This window comes from Rhodnius prolixus, unplaced genomic scaffold (assembly GCF_049639745.1).
Source record: "Rhodnius prolixus isolate KJV_2025 unplaced genomic scaffold, Rpr scaffold_6, whole genome shotgun sequence".
In the NCBI taxonomy this organism is placed as follows: domain Eukaryota; kingdom Metazoa; phylum Arthropoda; class Insecta; order Hemiptera; family Reduviidae; genus Rhodnius; species Rhodnius prolixus.
The window spans coordinates 9261544-9282632 of NW_027411634.1; the positions used below are offsets into that span (position 1 = coordinate 9261544).

Below are 21089 nucleotides of genomic sequence, written 5' to 3' on the forward strand. Positions count from 1 at the left end.
CTCAATGGAGAAATTAGATATTGGTATTCTTAGGGTATCCATATTAAAATTTAGTAATAAAATTTGTTATTTCCAAGGTACAAAGTGGGGAAACAGATGTTATTTAACTACTAAATATAAATAATTGAAATGACAGCCAAGATTTTTCGATACCATTAATTTTCAAAATCATTCACACAAATACAAACACACACCTTCGTAAAAATATCTACCAAATTTCAAAAGCAAATGTTTACTTACAAATATAAGTCTTAAGAGAATTACATCAAAATGAAATCACCTTACATTAACCACAAATCTGAATCGAAATTCCTAATTATTAGACGCCGAACGAAAAAAAAGAAATATGCTACAAATAATGAAATCAAGATAGGGAATTGTAATTTGAATCAATTGATAGATGAATTCACAATTAAAGGAAATATAAGGTAAGTTAAGATTTAAGATTGAATATTGATTGAATGATGGATTGAAGTAAAATTGATTTATACACCCATCCATTTTATTATAGATTTTTTTGGGGATCAGGCTTTTTAGGATTACAATAGATTAGAATAGGCTCACGATTAAGGGAGCTTAGACTGTTTCGAGTAAAGGTCGATGCTTATTTTGCTTGTGCTTGTGAGAAGGTTACTTAGGCCTAGTTCGTTTTGGACTTGATCGTCTGAAGTACATAGCTATTAACTGAACGTTTTGAACCACTGATTAAGAGTAACGTCGCATTACAAGAGTTAGGTTTAACTACGAATCGTTGAAAGTGTGTTTAAATATACCATTTTTAAATAAAATGTTATTTATCTTTGTTTAAAGCAATTCCCTTCAAAAGAGAAGAAAATCAAAATTAAATTCAAGAAGAAGAAATATTGAGCAAGATTCACAAATAAATTTTAACCCACAAAGAAAATTACAAATTAATCTGTTACAAAAGAAAAGATTCTATCAATTCAGTGATATTATCTGTGTACAAAATTTTAAAATGAAAATTAGCGAAATGAACGCGGCACTCTATAAGAAAACAGTTAAGAAAGCGCTACGTTGCCTAGGCACCCGGTTAGGCAACAGAACGATTGGTTTTGTGGTTAATTTACTAAATGAAATGAACGAACCAGAATGGTTTAAAATTGATACAATTTATGAAAAACTTTTGAAAACTAGATTAAGCCATAAGCAAATCTATAAATTTGTTACCAACTGTATTGAAACTTTATGCAATATTAATTGCGCTAGATCTATATTAAAGTATGTTGATGTAGATTTGGATATTGCAGCGTTAAAGTTTGCAAAATTTTGGTTGAATATCTATCATACGGTTTATTATTTGAATCAGATTAACAGTATGAATAAAAGAACTGAGAATTTTAAAAAAGTAATGTCTTCTTTGGAACGGAGAACGAGATATTTGCCACCAGACTTTATTGCTACAACTAAAGTTGCAGATATATCTGAATATATGCACAAGATTTCAATGGACCATAACGATGATGCACCAGAAACACTTAGTTACAAGACAGATTCATGCGAGAATGTTTCCAACAGATCGATTATGAACAGAGTGCTGAACTCAATAAATAGTAAGGCATTTGTTGGTAATGGAGACCGTATTGAATTGTTAACTAATGTTATGGATTTTAAAGAAATAGATTTCAGTGATGACGTTCTGGGTATTGATGATGAAATTGATACTGAATCAAGAATGTTCTACGAAATGGTACTTAGAGAACTGGAGATAAATGAAAACAATAATCCTTCAAGCAATGTCAATATAGTTGAAGTGACAACCACTTGTGATTCTTGTAATGAGACAGATTCTCCAAACACTTTGAACTACAATGGATTCGCTAAAAATATATTAAGGTCAGATTTAATTTTGTACTCTTTTATTGTTGCCCAGTAAAGAGTTTGTCTTCATTATAAATATTATTAAAAAAAGCAGCTTCTTAGGTTTATCTCAAAATACGTTCAATATGTTCTTGACAAATTAGCTACTCAGTTTAGAACTGCCTTTCTTGCTTCATGTGCATAGAAGAAATAAAATTACAATTTTTATTACTTACCAGTTATTGAAGTAGCATTGTTTCAATTTCAAGAAAGCATCACGAGCAATGCTAACAGCATTCGATTAGGTTCTGAGACTAAAATAAATCCGACCAATGGAAAAAAATTGCTTCTATCAATCATTTTTGCATAAAAATGCAGATTTATTGAATAAAAAAATGCACCGCAATGATTTGTTTAAGCAGCTACAAATCCTCTCCCTGTATCTGGTTTAACTATGGCCAACTTTGCACCAGTAAAGCTGGCCTTATTGGGTATAATACTTCTTTGGCTTTGCCACAAATCGATAGATTTATCCCTTTTTATCTTTCACTCGACAGGGCTCTCCTCGTGGAGTATGGGCTTTCAGACATCAAGAATAGCTTTGCTGCTATGTGGTCAGCCATTGAAGATAGATAGATTGTTCTTCAATGAAATTTGTCACTGGATTAGAATAAAAATGCAGATTTTAGACAAAATCTAATCAAAATATGACAATCTTCGCATTTTTTCTGTTGAAACAGATTCATTTTTCATTTGTGGACAGATTTTCGAACTACTTTGATTCAGGAACAATTGTCAGATCAGTATTTTAGGATTTGTTACCCTATATTTTTGCTTACTAATAAGAACAATAAAATTCTTATTTACAGTTATTTGAATAGAAAAAAGATTTACACGATTTTTGATATGGTGATCAATTTTTTCTTACACGTCGCCGTGAACTTATTTTTGAAAAATTTCAACTATTTGTAGAACGTAAAAGCAAAAAAATTGCTTGTCTTGTATTAATGTTAAAGAAGAAGAACTAATTATTTTAAAGTTTGTAAGTTCAACTGTTATTTAGTTGGTAATTATTTATGCAACTCTAAGTACTTAGCTAGATTAATTTGAGGGCAGCGATTCAAGTAAATTGGGTGACTTTCGACTTCCAAGCCCTACAGACTGCTTTGCCAAAATTTCTGTTTATACGAGTATTTCCCTATTATTGGGTGTAACCATTATTAGTAATCGCCCCTAATGGTAAATCGAAAGCAACTTGTTAGTCAGCTAAATTATAATAGTAATTGATTACTCAGAAATAATAATTTTATTTGTTTAATTGGCCACTTTGTCGTCTTAGTTTGCTTTCTTAGACATTCTATCATTATGATTCAGTTAACGTTACAAAACAAAAATCACATTTAGACAATCTAAGTTGTTGATAACTGAAAACAAAAAAATTGCCATTAGTATTGGGATGCTGCCCGTAATTCTACCCTGTTATGGAATGAGACTAGGGTAGTTCCTCCATACTAGATCCATATGCCAGCTGGTTCTTTTTTGCAGCAGCTCAAAAGCTTAACTTTAGCACTAAAAACAACCAACTTCAAGCGTAGATGGCAAAGAACAACTTCTTACCATACTAAGGTACCAAGAAGGGCCTAAAATTTCTCCTCTTTTGGTACGCATGCGTTCTTAGACAGTCTTGTTTTTTTGTTAGTGGCCGGACTACAGTTGTTTAAACTTAGATATTAAAATCGTATAATTATTTATTTATAGTAATATAATAGAATTTACCTCCTTTTTCTCTGGCATCCAATAGTAGACCATCTTGCAAATGGTTTCTAAGTAGCGACTTCAACTGTTGATGTTGTTGTTTGTACGGATGTTTTTCAACTTTGGTTTGTACGATGAACGAGAACAGCGCGAGTGGTCCTAGTGCAGATTCACCTTCATTTCCTGTTTTAAAAAATATAGTATTTTATTTGCTAAATTTAAAAAAAAGTTATTACTAGTTTCTTCTAGTTTTTTGAAATTGAAGTATAAATAATATATCAGTATTATTGATAAATCAGTTTAGGAGGATGCTGAAATACTATCTGCCAATAGAGAGACGGATTTGAGATGTTCAATTTTACGAAGAGATGAAAAGTTAAGCTTGCAATAAACTTTTAAATAACAAACCAAGTTTTAGTACGCTGAACTTTAAATTTATTTCGTTATAAAACATCTGTCTTCATGAAACACTAAAAGAGAGAATTTTTTGGATAAGAAGGAAATTGGCTATAATCAAAGCATATCTTCGCATCTGAGTTTTTCATCCAACCTTACTTTCAGATATAGAAGTGAGTGACTATCAATTTTTTCTAAAGTACACGTCAATTGACTTACACCAGCTGTGCACAACCAGCGACACGCTGATACAGTCAGGCGTCAAATTAATTCAAATTTCAAAAGCTAGAATAAATAATTTTACTTTACCTTCTCTTCAAGAATTGGAATAAATTAGACGATAAATAACTCGCGACACATAGAATAAATCCTAAATGCCATTTACTCGTGTCTTGTTTATTTTGCCTCAAATCAAGGCTAAATTATAAATTTAAATATCAGATTAATATCTCACTGATACTGATTAAGCACTTGTTTTGTTAGATTACTAAAGCTTTTTGTTTATTTTTTTGGTAAAAGTAAATCTCATTAATAATAGATAATTAACTGTTTTTAAGGTTAAAGTCTTTGTAAAGAGGCAATTATGATTGTTAAGACAGAAGAATGTGGGTATTGTTCAAGAAATAATTGTTTTTTCAAAACGTTTAAACAATTTTTGTTGTTTTTTTTAACCAAACTGCGTCAACGTTTTTTGATAACATTTTTAAAATTGAATAAAGCTAGACAAACAAATCTGCATTATTGTATTAATTGATGTTTTTGTTGTTAAAAAAAAACTATCTTTGTTTTAATTTTTGCATGAATAAGTAACTGGATTACCTTGGAGTTAATATCGTATAACTTTAGAGTTTATTTTTATTGAGTTCAATTTCGTTTTGGAGACTGTAATGTTGAATGTTTAATAATTAGCCTTAAGTGGGGACTGAATCTATGCCGCCTCCTGGAGAGCGGATGCAAAATCATCTGCATATCCTTGGTAATTCGTCTGTTGTAAGGGGAATAATTGCTCTGATTCTGTCTTTGAGGAGGTACAAGTTTCTCTTCCTTAGATTATCGTATCGGGTAAGTTATTTGAACTCTTCAACTACAGAGAGACAGGGTGGCCAAGATCTATAGTATTCCTGCTTAAAGTTCAACGAGTTAGCTGTAATTCGGACAGGGAACCATTTCTGCATTCCTTTTATAAATAGAGCCACCCTTTTCTTACTTTAATTGTGCCATGTTTTTGCAAAGAAAAGTTCAAAGTTAGATGAAAGATTAGAATAAATCCACCTAAACTAAGATAATTCTGTTCATCGAGGCCAGTTTCAGAATTCAGTTGATATCTTGGACAAGCATTCTTCTTATTATGATGTGATTCTCTAATCTAATACTTGCGTTTAGTTCCCCGCACAGGAATAATCAGTTATCTGTCATCAAAACGGAAAGCATACTTCGTTAATCTGCTTAGAGAGTCCTCGATCTAACAGCGAAGTGCCTGTCCATTTATCTGTAAGATATTCATGGAGTCTCTGACAGAAATACTGCCTTAATTTGATCAGAACTTTTCGTACTGCGTTAGCACATACATTTGGATAACTAGTAAAATCAATAGATCATTGAATCTAGGTGGCACTTGATTTAAAATAAATAATTACTAATCAACTACTGTCTGCTTTTCATACAATTTTCTTATCTGTTGAACACAATTAATGCGTTACTTGACTGTTCACCATTTATTGGGATGACCTGAAAAGAAAAAAGAGGCCCTGATGGAAGTAAGGCAACAACTTCATCTAAACTAAAAAGGGCACAAAAGCAACTTTACTCCCTGTTCTTAAAATTAATATCCCTGGAGGGTGCTTTCTTATCAGATCAATAAATCACAGTTCATGTTCTTCTTATACAAGTTTAGCCAAAGCTACTTTTTTTTATTTCTTTAAAGATTGATGTTTAACAAGTTGGAAACAAAACCATGTTACGTGTTTCAACATAAGTTTTTTGGTAAGGGATTTACCTTCATATTGCTTCTTGCTTTATTTTCTAATTTCAACTACTTCTTATTTATATTCAGGAAAAAGAAGTGCCCCTGTAGTAATATAAAACTTAAAGAGACGACCAGTTAACTATCGTCCAAATGAAAACGTCTTGCTAATAAAATTGAAAACGATTGTCCAGTCAGAGAGACTAAAGCTACGTAGAAACCTTAGTAACAGCTGGTTCTCAAGATATTCTGCGGGTACTTTGAAGCTGTGAAAATTTAAAGAAGACTACTCATCTATTTATTAGCTATAGATGAAACGTATGGTAATTTCATCAATGAAGATGCTCTTAGAGTTTAATAAGTTGGGCAGTTGAAATCAGCCCTCTTTCATTTGAATGTGCGAGCTTAAAGAACCAAAAGTTGTAATGTTATAGATTGTTATTACCTGCCTCAGATTATTCTTAGAGAGATTTTAAGTCCTATAACAGAATTCCAATATGTCCCATTAGTTAGGACATAGTTGTTAGCGCCCAGGAAAGAAGGAAAGATAGATAAGAAGATTGTAATCCAGGCTTTATTTCAGGTTTTCATCCCCTAAGTTAATATCATGGCCTACGCTAATAAGTTAAAGATGCTAATAAAATGGACAGAAGTTTTTGAGATGAAGATTTGGAAAACGAATAGATCATAATTCTTAGCAGATTTTCTCATGATGAAAAACGAAACGATTCGGTACTTGCTGTGTAAATGAGAAAGGCCTATTTGTCTGTTGCTTGAAGATTCACAAGCTATTGTCGAAGGCGTTCTGCAAGCACTTAGATCTAGTCAATTAAAAATGACATCAGAGCTTACAGTTGTAGGCTAAACTAGACCAGCAATATTCACTAGATAAAACTTAAAATTTTTATAAAAAAAATGAGGTAAAAATTATTAATGAAAAACTACCAAAAAACACCAATTAATCATTAGAATCAATCAGATACTTTTGTTGGTATTCTTTGAATGGTGAGTAGATTCGCTAAGAGATACCATTCACGACTACTCGCTGAATGAAGTAGTTAATGCACGATATTGTATAAACTATCCTTAACAAAGACAGTATAAAAAAAATAACAGCTGGTTAGGTAATATATATTTAAATAACATCACCACATTCTATTTGGGATAAACTGTGCTAATAATAATAATTATTGATAAGCCGATATTTCCTGCCATTAAAATATTTCAACCTTACCGCACAAAACTCAGATCTTAACTTAGATAGTAAGAACAGTTGTTTTTGAGGGTTATTATTTTGAGGTTATATATGATTATACAGTGTACGAGATGGGGCAAATTGTTATATACCTCCATATCCTTGTATTATATAAAGCTGCAACTGTGGAATCATTTTTTTTAACGAAGATCGTTTTTTGGGGGGGGGGGCAAAGACGTGGATCTTATCTGTGGGCTACAAAACCGCAGAGGCTACTTTTGGCATCATCGCTTTACTGACAATTGGAAGGTCACCCGCTATAATCATAATTGTAATCAGTATTCCGCAATCGAACTAAGTATATTGCTCTGTAATTTATTCTGTGTAGATTATTGGCTGTATTAGATGCACGTTTTTTACAGAGTAATGTGATGAGGGATTGCTGTAAAGTTATAAGCAAATACCAGCGAAGGAACCATATTTAGTCTATGGTAATTTTGTATGTAAGCCAGCCGATTGTGAGAGGCTTATGCAATTTTCATGTTTCTAGATTATGTTTAGCCTCAGGAAGATATGCACTTTTTAAGGGAATCTTATTTATTTTTTATGTTTCCGATAGGGAACACACAAAAAAGACGTATTAATACAAAAAAAAAAAAATGTTCAGCAAAGCAAAACTTGCGCTTAAGAAATCTTTAAAATTTGAATTTTAGCGTAAATTTTTAACTTTTTTAAATTAATTTTAAGCAGTGTGCACATTAATTACCGCAAATGTTACTCTCTCTCCCTAAGATGCAGTTTCAATCAAATTCTCCTACAAAATTTCAGAAAAAAAAGTTGGCAACCCTGTTCGTGTGCACTTAATGTGCCAAGTGCAATGGGAGGGAGGTATATTCAAAATGGGAAAAAAAGGCCAAACAGGATCGCTTTCTGCTGAGAAAGTGCAATCAGCGTAATGAAACTTATTAACTAAAATATTCACTTGAAAATTAATTATTAGAAAACGCTCAATTAATTTATTAATTGCTGGTAATAATTATACATATAGTTAATTATATAGTTAGTTAATTAATTATACAGTTAATCTATTATATAGTTAATTGGTGAAATTATTTAAAACAAGACAGGGAAAATTTTGCACCACCATTAAACAATGAAAAATAATATTTTTTGATGAATTCACTCTAATTTCTTTCATTAACCTACCACTTACTGGCAATACTAAATTATCAAATTAAATGAGTCCATTCATTTAATGACCGCCATCTGTCAATTAATTGCAGTTGTCACATTAATTAATTCAATTTAACCGCTAATTTTTTTTTTTTAAACAAATGATTTATTGGTTGGACTTAAATATATTTATTTTTAGACAGGCACTATATTAACTGTTTTTGCAAATATATAATGTAAGTGATATAAGTAAAAAACTTTGCTGATAGATATCATTCACAGAGATCGTCTTTATTCGGTTGCAAATCTTTATAAAGAGTTTGATATCGCAGAAGCGTTTTATAGCCAGAAAACTCACTAAAGATGAGCGTTAGCCCAAAAAACTGCAACGAGTACACCGCCCAAATAATCCAACAAATACAAAAATAATAAAAAATATTTCAAGTTTTGTACTGAACGGAGAAAAAATGGATAAAAATAAGAAAATCTCCAAACCCGAGAAGCAATAAGAGGAAAAATATTATCTAGATTTTAGGTCAAAATGGAAAATAGTAAAAATAATTCATAATAGAATATAGACCTAATAACTTCTGGATGATTTGCCTCTACGTATATTTATTTGAAGATATGCGATTTTTCCCCTAAAGAATCACGATATCTTGCAGTAACCTTGTCAACTGTTCTCTCAATAAAAATGGAAACATTACATATAAAAAATACATAGTTTTCACGCTAATATAAAGCAATAGACTTAATATTACAGGAAAGAAAAATAAACTGGAAATATTCTCTGGAATTGTGCCCAGTAGAAAGAGGTAAGAAATCCAGCAGGTTTGGCAACAGAAACCATTCTTAGACAAATATCTGCATAATATTTCTGTTACAAATAAAAAATGAATCACGCGTGCCAATGGCTGCCAAAATATAACAAAGTTTCTCTTTTCGCTTAGTATGCAGAAAATAATATATTTCCTTCTGTGGCACTTTCTAAATTTGGCAAAACATGCAAAAAAACGAAAAGAAAAGAATTTGCGGTTGTTGAAGAACACTTAGTTTTGGACAATAGAAAACAAGTTTCGTTCTAACACCTTAAAGTTGTGCCACAAAACTTCAATCAGTCAAAAGAAGTTGTTGCATTGAACTTCTTTTACATTCACATTTCAATTTAGCTTAAATAAGTATAACTTCTTAGTTATACTAAGTACTAATAGAGTTATTTCAGTAAAATTGAATATGATGTAAGCAGCAACAAAGAATATAATAGCAGACTACCCAAGAAGTGCTGAGAGAAATTTATATTTGTATATTATCTGGCAGAAGTTTGTTGCAATATTTCTGAAAGTGTCTTTAAAGAAAAGGTATAATTTTATAATTAAAAGGAATCCCCTGAAGAATATGCCAAAAATAATTAACAATGACGTATTTAATTTTGTTCCTCTAAAAATAATACTAGAAATTATTTGTGATAGTCACTGCATAAAGTAACTTAGAGTATGACGTCATTATTTTACATCACTTCTTTCTCTCTTTCTTTCTAATTTACATTCCGGAAACTTCCTTGTTGAAAGCGTGGGTAACAATTTAGGTACCCTAATATTGACGTCACTTGGTTCATTACGTCACCCAATTTTTTTTTTTTTGCTTTGTTTTTCTGTTGGTATGTCAGTAATATTCCCACGAGAGATACGTTAGCGGCGGGGCTACAGTTCAAGTAGAGGATAAAATGAAGAAGCGGATGTTAATGAAATGAACTACGTATATAGAACCAACTACAACAAACAGGGTCACCTAGCCTTCTTATCCACCTAGTTCGCATACTTCACATTGCGAACCCACACACTATCCTGGCACTCCAGTCTATAATATTATAATTAAAATAACTTACCTCTGTTTTTATTCTACTTCATATCACTAATAATTTTGAGGAAGAAAGATTACTTTAATATGTTACCTTGTAGTATAAATTTCTATTAAATGAAAGTAGAAGTTGTGTTTTAGAAAATAAGGTCATTTATATCCAATATTATAATTAATATTATGGAGCTAATACGTATTGTGGTACTGGGTTCGATTCCCGGTCTTAGGCCTTGGATTTTATTTAATGGTTAATAAAAGAAATTTACAGTAAAGTAAGTTTGCTAGTCGCCTCCGTCCACGACACCTAATTGGTAGTTGGACGTTAAGCCCCGCCTGAAATGTAGGCGATTACTTTACTAATTAATATTATGGAAACAGTACTGAGTTAACAGTGACTGGAAACAGTAATGTTGATTGAATGACAAAAGGTACACAAATCAGCAAGTACCCAACATTTCATTCATATCTTAGCTAGTAATTTCAGCCATTTAGAAACGTTCGCAATTCTGGAAAGAGCATGAAAAGAACTGGGTGATGTTTCCTGGGGTCAAACACAGTAAGTTGCACAGTTTACACAGTTGGCTGTGTAAACAAAGAATCGAAGTGACTCTTGGGCTCGGGTAGAAATCAGATTACTTTGATCTCAGGCCTATTCACGAGGTATGGTAAGTTCAGGAAGGATCTGTACAAGGTAGGGCTTATTAGCTAGGAACTGTTGTGCAGATTGTGTCAGGAAGAGGAGGATACGGCATCTCCCTGGCTGTTCGAGTCTGCAAAAAAAAAAAAAAAAAAACTAGTAGAGAAAGTCCTCAACCTTTTAAGTAGGGGAGGTTTCGTCTACTGGATCCAAAGGGAAAGGCACAATAAACCTTCTTTTGGCTGCGGTGCCGTGGGGCATAGGTTCCGTCACTTTTCTAATTCTAACGTTCACAATGGCTAATGTGTTTTATTCAAATTAGATAAAAAACAGTGCCATGTTACAGAATATCCGCTTCATCATGCAGTAATTCCCAGCCACCGGAAATACGGAGAAACTGTAAGCCGTGCTCGCATGACTAAGCCTATGACGAGTTAAGGCATGTAAAGTAGGGGGACTTGGTTATTTACTACGAAATGGTACCAAAATGGAATGGTGTGTAGTTCTGCTCTTCCAAGTTCAAGGAGAAGTGGAGAGATGTTACTAATCTGCCAAAGTTAGGCTTGAGGTGTGATTAGCCGCAGGCACAGTTTAATGAAGTGTTTGTGCGAGATCAATTGCTTTATTAACAAAATAAGTGTCCGAAAAACTTGATACCCCAAATAAAGAACACTATCCACAAACCGTTACACAAACCTTGCTCATTTTAAATGCAACCGCAAAATAAATGATGAATTACTTTGAAACTCAGAAATTAGAACAAGTATTAAAGAAAATTTAATAAATCAATACAGCCGTGTTCATATTTACAAAATTTATTCATAAGTATTATTACCAATTTCTTAGGTATCACCTTTACAAATCGCCCTTCATGTTCACGTCACATTCAGCGTAATAAATTCATAAGAAATTAGGCATAAATATGTTGGAAAGAGAATAAAGTTTCATAACTGTGAAACACCGTCACTTTGATTGCAATTTAATGCAAATTAAAACCTTCCACTATCATTGGTTACATGTTTTACGTAGATTGTTTATTTATTCTAATTATTATTTTGATAGATTTATTATGCTATGCAAAATTTCATAATTCGAGGTTCGCCTCTCGCTATTGTTTGATTATAATTGAAGGAGAATAAAATGGTAACCAGCTAGTAACGCTATTACATTCTTAACACAAACATCGTAATTTGTAAAATCGTTGTCCTGATTTCTTATTAAATAATTCTACTATAGAAAATATGGAGCTGGATTCTGTTTAAACGGAAATTCATCTACATAAAAACCAATGCCTTTTGAAAAAATCAGCATAAATTTTGCTGACAAAAACTTGAGGTCAACACTTTAATGCAATAATTTGAAACTCAGCGAATTCTAAAGAAAAAAGATTTTTGCAGATATTCACTCGTATGTGCCACACCATTAACTAAAAGCTCCAAAAAGACCACGCTGTACTTTTCAAATTCTCCTACTTGGACGAGCAGACCTGTTACAAGAAAGTTTTTTAAGTATTTCGATTTCTACTTGTTAATTAAAAGTAGATTTCGATGATTAGGAAGTACTAAATGTTTTAACAATTGCAAAGGGGTCGATCGATTGTTTTAACCAAAAACCAGGATCAAATCTAACTTAAAAATAGACGGTTTTCAAGTTCTAAAACTTACGAAGTTATTCAACACACTAACTTTACTAACTTCTAAAGAAACATTTGATTTTGTTTTTCACAGAAAATGAACAGAGGTGATCAGTTGGAAATTGTATTTTCTTTTAACGATTACGCTTTTCAGTGTACGCCAATCATCAGATTGGTTGTAATTGCAGTTCTTAGAAAAAAAATTACCCTTTTTAAACACTTCACGGCAACCACTTTAATTTCTATTTTAAATAGACAAAGTGTTCATTCAGTAAACTAGCCATTGGCCATAAATGGTTACGTTTTTCATAATTTTTAACATTAACTTTAATAAAAAATATTATTACTGTTGTTTTATGGCGTCTAACGTATGTATTGTGATTAGACTTTTTATAATCATTTATATGCAGCTTTTAGAATCGTAAAATATACTGGAAACGTCACTTTAAAAGAGTGCTGACCTTTGCCTCTTGCTTAGGACTTTGCTAAAATAAAGATTATTTTTAATAATGTTTTATATAAAAGAAGTAGATCTAATTGGATGGAGTATGTGTTTAAAATTTAATAAAAATAATTATAAAGCAATAACAAAAAGAAAATTACCAAACAAATGGTAAAAACGAAAAATATAATCAATTAAAGTTTGCGTTAACTTTTCGTGTACCCATTTTCCAATTTCGGAACTTTATTTGCATTTTTATTCCCTGTTTATATTACACCAGAATAGTGGAAAGCTTGCCCCCTAACAATTTCCCTAAAATTGCCCTTAAATTTATTTTCCAGGGAAGCTTTTCCAAATTTAAACTTAAGAAGAAAATTTGTGAGTTATATTTACAAACTCACAAATGAAAATCCTTTCTTAAATTAGTTGTGTCACTCACTGCACTTCAAAAACCATTTTACGGTTGCCTTTACTTTATTATATTCATAATTAAACTTATCAATTATCCTGTAATCTCATAAATCAGAATCACTTTCAGTTTTCCGCTTCAATTCCTTTTCAAATATTCTTTACGTAATTAATGTTGTCCTTGTCACCCAGGAGTAAACAACTAGAGTGGAGGAACGCCCATTCTTGTTAGACATTGCCAAAGTCCTCAATAGAACAATACCTTCACAATTGTAGAATGAACATAAATTTACATATATCTAAACTAGATTGACAAGGTTTTAAAATAGAATTAGACGAGATCTAGGCTCTTCCCTTTATCTCTGGCTTTTTGCATAAGTTAAGAATTCTTTAAAATTTATATATCTTCAATTTTGTTTGGTTTTGTTTTAATAAAATGAAAGGGAAAATAACAATTTCGCTTGTTTTTCTCTTGAAACCAGAAAGATGACCTTGCAATATTTTTTAATAACAGTTCGGAATTTGACTTGCCTTTTTATATTATTAATAATAGATTTGCAATTAATTTGCGAGCCATTTCAGTAAGAAGATAGGTAAATCCTTCCTGATGCTATTCATTTGATAACATCAGCATCCGAGTTCATTGGCGCCCGGAGATTTTTTCCAAGAGCCAGCCGTTGGATTTGATTCCGGAAAATCCACGTAAGAATCGAGTACACTAACAACAGAGCTGATTCCTTCCTTTTTATCTAAATTAATTATTTTTATTACGTTTTATTGTAACTATAAAATTGCAGTTTCTGTTATTGCAGCCGCACTTTTTTTTATAAATTGTTTTGATAAAAATATACTAAACAAATAAGTAATTATTTATAGCCACAAGCAAGATTGTTTTTATCAACTTCCTTTTCGTCAGAATTATAAGGAAAATTTTATTACAGCGTTTAACGTAATTTTGAACAAACTTTAGACCAATTTTTTTGTTCGTTCGATTGTTCTTTTCAAATAAATTCATACGAACATCATCTTTCAAGAAATTTACAAAATTGAGTTTTCTCAGAGAATAACTATTTTAAAGCCCCCTGAGTGCAAATAATAATTCTAGCGTACAGTCTGTATGAATGTTTTCTCCAAAAATATCTTCAAAGATTTGCTTTCGATTTTTTTCCCCCCCAAATTATGATACGGGAAACCTACTTTGATCTTCATCCCTTAATTCTAAACTTGGTGAGCTTTTAGAGTTGCCAGAAACCATTCCTTAAGCTACTTCATGTAACTCCTACACATGTAGATTTTAATTATCTTTAAAAATTCTAAATGAAATTGCTTAAATTTTTCTTTTTAGATATTTCTAAGGGTGCATGAAAAATTTATTTTAAGATGTGGAGCAACACTTCTATTTCTGTCTCTCTTTTTAAATTTAATTTTTTAATAATTTACTGAGGAATCTTAATAAAAATGTATTTTAAGTTGTAGGTTCATTTTAATCAAAGCTACCAACCTAATTGCAAAAAAACACATGTTATAATAGGTGGCTGTGTTCATGAAACACAATTTTCCTAAAGAAAGATTATTGGTCCATCGTTTCTGGCACCTCTAGGGTCCTTTTTCAAGAACTGGAAAAGAGATTTTTAGTATTATGGAAGGTGGAAGATTTCTTGTACGTCTTGTAACAGCCATTGGGAGTAGAACTGTTGAAAAGATTAACATACAAAAAGAAGCATCAAGACGATGTACAGATGATTTGCCAGACTGTAGAGGCGATTGATTCATTTAGAAAAGTTAATTTAAAAGATATTTTAAATAATCCCGACTGAACTTCTTGCATAAAATAAACTTTGAAAAATTATTTTTAATAAAAGTGTTTACTGAGCCGTGTAAAAGAAAAAAAAAAAAAGATTGTAATAAATAAGAAATGAATTTCCTAAAGGAAATTGATGACACAAACGACTGATCACAATAGGCCACTTAAAACTACTCAATTTAACCTAGTTTCCCGACTTATTCAAACTATTAAAGAAAACAATGAACACTTAACATTAAATACTTCAAACTATTCTTTTTATCCAATCCAGTATTGACATGATTATCGGGAAAAATTGACCTAATTCTTCTGAAAGTGACCCAATGTTAGAAAGAAAACCCTTCTAAAAGGAACGTTTTGTAATAATATAAATATTGTTCAAGCCGGTTTTGAAAACTGACTCAAACAATAATTTACAGACTGCCATTATGTCAATTCGTTGGCATTCATTTTTGAAATTAGGTATTTCTAAAACCTTGTTTTTTCAGTTTGCAATTCTGTCTTAATTTAGTATTTATTTGGGCTCTTGTGTATTTGATTCATTCTCGTTAATTCAACGTAAAATTTTACTGCCAAATAGTGCATTTATGAACTTATGTTTAAAAGATCCTACGAAAGTAATAACTGCACATAATTATTTTTACAAGAAAACAGTTGGATTCTTTTTGCGAGAAAAAGGACATTTAAAAGATGTATTTATTTGGTAACTAAGGAGCTACGATAGCCGAGCGGTTAGAGGCGAGGCCTGCAAAGCTAAGATGTATTGTTGGTTAGTGGGTTCAATTCCCTGTCTCTTGGCTTTGAATTTAATTTAGTAGTTTATAATTTGTAGTAAAATAGTTTTGCTAGTCGCTTTAAAGAAAGAAGGAAACGTAAATGCCTAAAAAATATGCATTACTTTAATTGACAACTGAGTAAAACTGCTCTTTTTTATCTGAGTTCGGCAAAGAAAGAGAAAATAAAAAATATTATAATCCGAGATCATATGTTCGATTTTGTTTTTTCACCGAGTACTTTGCCATCACTCTTCAGTTACAAGAAAAGTAGTTACTGTACCGTGATCGCTTTAAATTATGCATCTTCTTATGAAACTGTTGATGGACATTCAGGCCAGCATTGGCTAGTTAGTTTTCAAATCGTGTTCCTTTCCAAATTAATCTAAAGATTCATACCTAATTATCTTCCTTATTTCTTCATTTTGATGTATCTATCTCCGCCTTTATTCAGTTCTCAACATCATTTCCTTTCTCGCGAGGAAACTGGATCGACCGGAATATTAGTTCTAAATATCAAAAATTGCACCTTTACAGAGAAGCCCAAATCTCACGTGATTTTCTTAAAGTCTTAAAAAGTTGTAACTATTTGCGTTTAACAGATGAACATAATAAATAATCTATTTTTTTAAATATAAATACAAATTTTTTTTATTATTTAACATTCTGAACACGTACTGATTTTAGAGTACGTGATTAGTGCGTTCTTAGCATCATTTATGTTGTATAATTCTACAAAAAAAATGTGCTTATTCCAAAATATAGTTTGATTACTTTAGCATATTTGTAGTTTCCTCTCAAAGAATTTTATAAACTTGTGTAAAAATTATATGTTGAAGATTTATGTTACCATTGTTTGTTTTTTTTGACTTGGCCCAGTGACGTTTACATGACCCAGAGACGTTGACATGGCCCAGTGACGTTGACATGGCCCAGTGACGTTCTACGAACATATAAACAGCTATATTCCTGTTCCTATTTTACTTTTAATTTAAAAAAAAAAAAAACTTACACGCGCGCAAATTGTGGACAGAATGAGCATTTATTAGTGTAAGGAATCTTGTAAGATGAAATAACATTTTAAGAGGAGCAACTTAACTCCTCCTCAGAGCCGCTTTGAAATTAGTTTTCCCGGATAAAATTGCAGAGGAAAACGTGGAGTGTGAGTTAATTATGAAGAAAACAGTAAAAAGTTACTAAGAAAATCGGATTTTTTTTTTGTGTGCTTTCAAAGACGTATTTTCAGTCAAAACCACTTTCCTCAGAGTAATACGACACGTACTTCAAACGATACTGACTAAATAGCTTCAAAGTTTGAAGCTATTTGCTTTTTTTAAAAAAGAAATCGCAAAAATTAAGCGACAAAAAAGAAAAATTATTTGAATAAGTACGTTACTCTTTCCAAACCAAAAAAAGTGGCTCCAACTGCACCATCTTATAGTTGTCATTTTCCTCTCTATTCAAGCTTTGAAAAATTGAAAGCTTTTTGGCACCATGATAAAGAAAAGGGGTTTTATGAGCTGCATTACCTGGTGATTGGAGTTTTTAAAAAATCATTTAATGGCAATTTTCAAATAAATCCGAGGCAGTTTCATGAAAGTATGGAAATTAGGCTAAGACAATGTTACAAGTATTTTCAAATTATTCTCAGTTTGAGTTATGTAAATTTCCTTAAAAAGTTAACTGTAAATTTTATTTTCATTTTCATAATAAACGCTTTTAATTCTTCTACAATTTTAACGAAGAAAATTCAGAGCTTAAAGAACATCTCTTGATAGTATTTCAGTAAAATCTATTGTTATCCTTTTTGTAAAATACGTTCCAGAAATTAAATATCACAATTTCACAATTTTGTGCTGGTATATCTTATTTCAAAATTAAAAATGAAAGCATCTAGGACCAACTATGGCTATTACTAATTATTTTACATCCACACTGAACCAGAAAACTATTTGTGACCGAACCAAAGTAGATAAATGAAGGTTCTGCTGAAAAGTTTTCAGGTTAATTTAATGAAATATCAATTACAGGACAATGAAAGGTAATTTGAGTGAGAAAATTTGCCCCTTATTTGGTCATAATGTTGTACTTTGTGTTAACACGTAATTGTTCGTAAATTTGTAACATCTTCAAATTTATTTCCCTGATAATACATAAATTAAAGTGTTAAAAAGGTATGGTCTCTACACTAGATCGCAAACAATGAGAAAAAATGTCGCCGAGTTCTGAACAATAATTAATTTTTTGCAGCAGTTGTGTGTTGTGATCAATTGCAGTGATGTGCCTTGTCTTCGTTGAAGAAAATTTTAAGGACAATTTGGGTCCGTCGACTGTTTAGCTGTGGGCCATTTGGATACCCAGATACAAGTGAAGGATACGTACAAGTAGTAAGTTTACTAAAATGAAACGTGGCCGATCAGAATAAAATTATCCTCTAGTTTGACCGAAATAAACTTGGAATTAATATTTCATGAAAAACTATTACTAATGAAGTAAATCCACATGGTTGGTCCAATGGCTGAATAAACAAAATGGACAAAAAATACTTGGAACTGGGTTCCAAAAAACTGTATACCTATTTATTAATTTTGAAAGTTAGCTTCTTGTTGGCGGATATTTCTGGTATCGAGAGAGTTTTAACAATTGTACTTTTGGTAACCATGCACGCTAACACTTGTAATAAGATGTTATCAATAAATTAATGCTATAATTAAATAAATAAAACAATTAATACAAACCTGGTAATAAAGAGACGAAATATGATGTCCCGGTAACCGACATTTCTCATGATGTTTATCAACGATTTAGTTAAAGTAAAAAGAATTTTAGTGCAGAAATAAAGATCGAAAAGTGTAGGAATAGATCGCCACAACCATCGACTAGTTGAACAGTGGACTACCGGTCGACTGAGACTCACGTTGTGGGCGGCTGCCGGCAGTCTACACACAACTCTCCGACAGAAGTGGGGTCACTCCTCAACACTTCTCCACTTGGTTTAGTTCTTCGCACGCTGGGCCCAACTCAGGAAACTCCCACCACTTCTAGGTAGACGGAGGAGAGTAATGAAATAGCGTCTGTTGTCCGTGGCAACCAAAACTGGCGTCATTTCATTACTCAAACTGTTGAGATCTTAACTTCCATTAAATTTCGGTTTAATAAAGACTTGTTTTTTCAAAAATGTTTTATTATTTGCTTAAAACTAGTTGAACAACCCTGGCGTTCAATCGCTCTAAAAAGCAAAATAATGTTTATTCAAACGTAATGCTTTCTTAAAGCATGATAACGCCTAGATAGAATCTAATAGAAACCCAAAAATATCCAGCTGGAATTAGGGTTATCATTTAAAAAAAAAAAAGAAGAAAGTATTTTAAGGCATTCTGCTAGACATATTTGGCTAATCTTTTAAATATTTAATTTGGAGTCCAGCAATTTGGTGTTTTGAAATCTATTTAGCATGTGTAAGCTATCAAAAATGTGCTGACATTAGCAAATATTTAGTAATCATAAAAAGGTTTCATGTTGGTAGCACAATATTGGTGGAAAAGACTTGTAAATTATTGTGTTTATCTTATTTATTACCTTAGGAATGTTTGCCTTTTTCTAAAATGAATTTAAATCCACTATTTTTGATAGTATGTTTAAATATGTAAGTCAGATAACAATTTCGACAACTTTGTCAAGAAATGTTAGCCAATCAAATTGATATTTAACTTTTTAGTTTACTTTTTTCTTTTTTTTTTTTAAATACAGTACTCTGTTCCTGGGTTAATTAAATATTACGAAATCTCAAACCATAAGGGACATAAGGTCAGGGAAAACAAGTAGATTTTTGATTGTAAGTCTCGATTGGAAGTTATGAATTTTGCAAATTGGTCTATAGGTATGTCAATCTGTAGAAATGTCCAGCAGAGGAACGTGGAATTTAGTTGGATAGAAATCCAACTGCATCGCTCTAAGACGAAGAAATTATTTTAACAGTAGATGCAAGAAGTGCAAAGAAAATAAATAAATAGATGAAAAATTGCATAAAATTTTACGGGCGCAATTATACTTTTGCTAATTCTACAGGGTGTATACGGTGGAGTGGTCGAATCTTCGGGAGGTAATTCAGCAGCACAAATGCAACAAAAAAATATTCTATTCACTTTGGCCCGATTCTCAATAGTGTCCAAGATATTTGCATTTTTAACTTTCCCGGTCGATATTCGCGTTTTTCACCATAAAATTGGCTGTAACTTTTCTATCCTGCATCCTACAACAAATCTGCTTATTCCAAACGAAAGAGTATTAAATTTCCTGCTTGGTATAGAGCCTCAAAACGTTTCTTATAAACAATGAAATGTTCACTTTAATGTCTTGAAAAATTCGTTCTCGATGATTTTTGTTAACATTTTCAACTGTATTTTTATCAATGATTAATCAATCAAGGAGTCACATGATTTCAGAAAAAGTTGCGTATTTAATGAGTTTCAAGAGCATATGGATTTTTTTTTTGTTTTTAATATTATCTTGGACACTATTGAGAATCGGGCAATAGTGAATAGAATATTTTTTTTTTTGGCATTTGAGCTGCTGAATCACCTCCCGACGTTTCGACCACTCCTCCGACTACACCCTGTATATTGAAAAATATTAGACCAGTTTGGGAAGCGTTTTGTCCAAATTGCCTCTAAGAACAGTAAAAAAAAGTATTTTAGATGTACTGTGAACCGTAATTTGGCTATTTTCGTTAATTTTAATCTTTAAACTTTTCTCTATCATAAATGGGGAACATGACGCATCAATCATTAATCAGTTTTCACCATTCTGGATGCTGAATAAAAAGGAAAACAATCATGCTGGTAACCCGCAAACCAAACTTCTTTAACACGCCCCAAAACTTGGTTTTTAAGATATTTTTTGTTTTTTTTTAGGATTTTTTGAAATCGTGGACCCCAGCAGCACTAAACCCTTCCCTACTGAATTCTCAAAGAAATATTATGCATTAAATTACAGTCAGTGTTACGCTTATTAAATCTGCAGCATAACTACTGATATTAACTAAGAAGACAATCAATAATCAACTAAAGAAAATTGTAAACAATACTCTTGCTAATTTAATGCAGCATTTTCTGGCTTTTCGTCTCTTAAATTATAGCGTAATTTATTTAGCTAAACAGATAACTGCAGAGGAAAGAATTCAGCTTATAACGAAGGAGTATGCGAATAAAAAACATAAAGAACATCAGATAAAAC

General features: G+C 31.7%; 3 protein-coding genes across 7 annotated transcripts in view; 2 read left to right on the plus strand and 1 right to left on the minus strand.

Annotated features, from left to right (window-relative positions):
* The window catches only part of LOC141460656 (uncharacterized), a 96543-nt gene that overhangs the window by 25091 nt on the left and 50363 nt on the right, over positions 1–21089 (plus strand). The window lies entirely within an intron of this gene.
* Positions 1–21089, minus strand: part of LOC141460654 (uncharacterized) — a 66063-nt gene that overhangs the window by 5101 nt on the left and 39873 nt on the right. The window contains exons 1-3 of one of the 3 annotated variants that reach the window (XM_074140868.1): positions 18593–18854; positions 16705–16797; positions 3595–3756 (exon numbers count right to left, since the gene is read on the minus strand). In XM_074140868.1, coding sequence (XP_073996969.1) covers positions 3595–3756; positions 16705–16797; positions 18593–18635 — 298 coding nt within the window. In that variant the 5' untranslated portion in view covers positions 18636–18854. Of the gene's footprint in view, positions 1–3594; positions 3757–16704; positions 16798–18592; positions 18855–21089 lie in introns of those variants that run through there. The other 2 variants (XM_074140870.1, XM_074140869.1) reach the window with 2 other exon arrangements.
* On the plus strand, positions 96–4143 carry LOC141460652 (uncharacterized). 2 transcript variants are annotated; one of them, XM_074140866.1, is made up of 4 exons: positions 96–428; positions 811–1854; positions 2688–2860; positions 3873–4143. In XM_074140866.1, the coding sequence occupies exons 1-3, from the start codon at positions 271–273 to the stop codon at positions 2788–2790; spliced, it is 1305 nt and encodes a 434-aa protein (XP_073996967.1). In that variant the 5' UTR covers positions 96–270; the 3' UTR covers positions 2791–2860; positions 3873–4143. The 2 variants fall into 2 exon arrangements, with proteins under 2 accessions (XP_073996967.1, XP_073996966.1); XM_074140865.1 differs by having other exon boundaries at positions 2688–2884; positions 3873–3993.

Bases quoted from the DNA above. Each gene is read 5' to 3' on its own strand.
- LOC141460652 (XM_074140866.1), top strand. From the start codon at position 271: ATGAAATCACCTTACATTAACCACAAATCTGAATCGAAATTCCTAATT. The intron at 429-810 runs GTAAGTTAAGAT...CTTTGTTTAAAG, and splicing joins ACAATTAAAGGAAATATAAG to CAATTCCCTTCAAAAGAGAA. The intron at 1,855-2,687 runs GTCAGATTTAAT...TCTTATTTACAG, and splicing joins TTCGCTAAAAATATATTAAG to TTATTTGAATAGAAAAAAGA.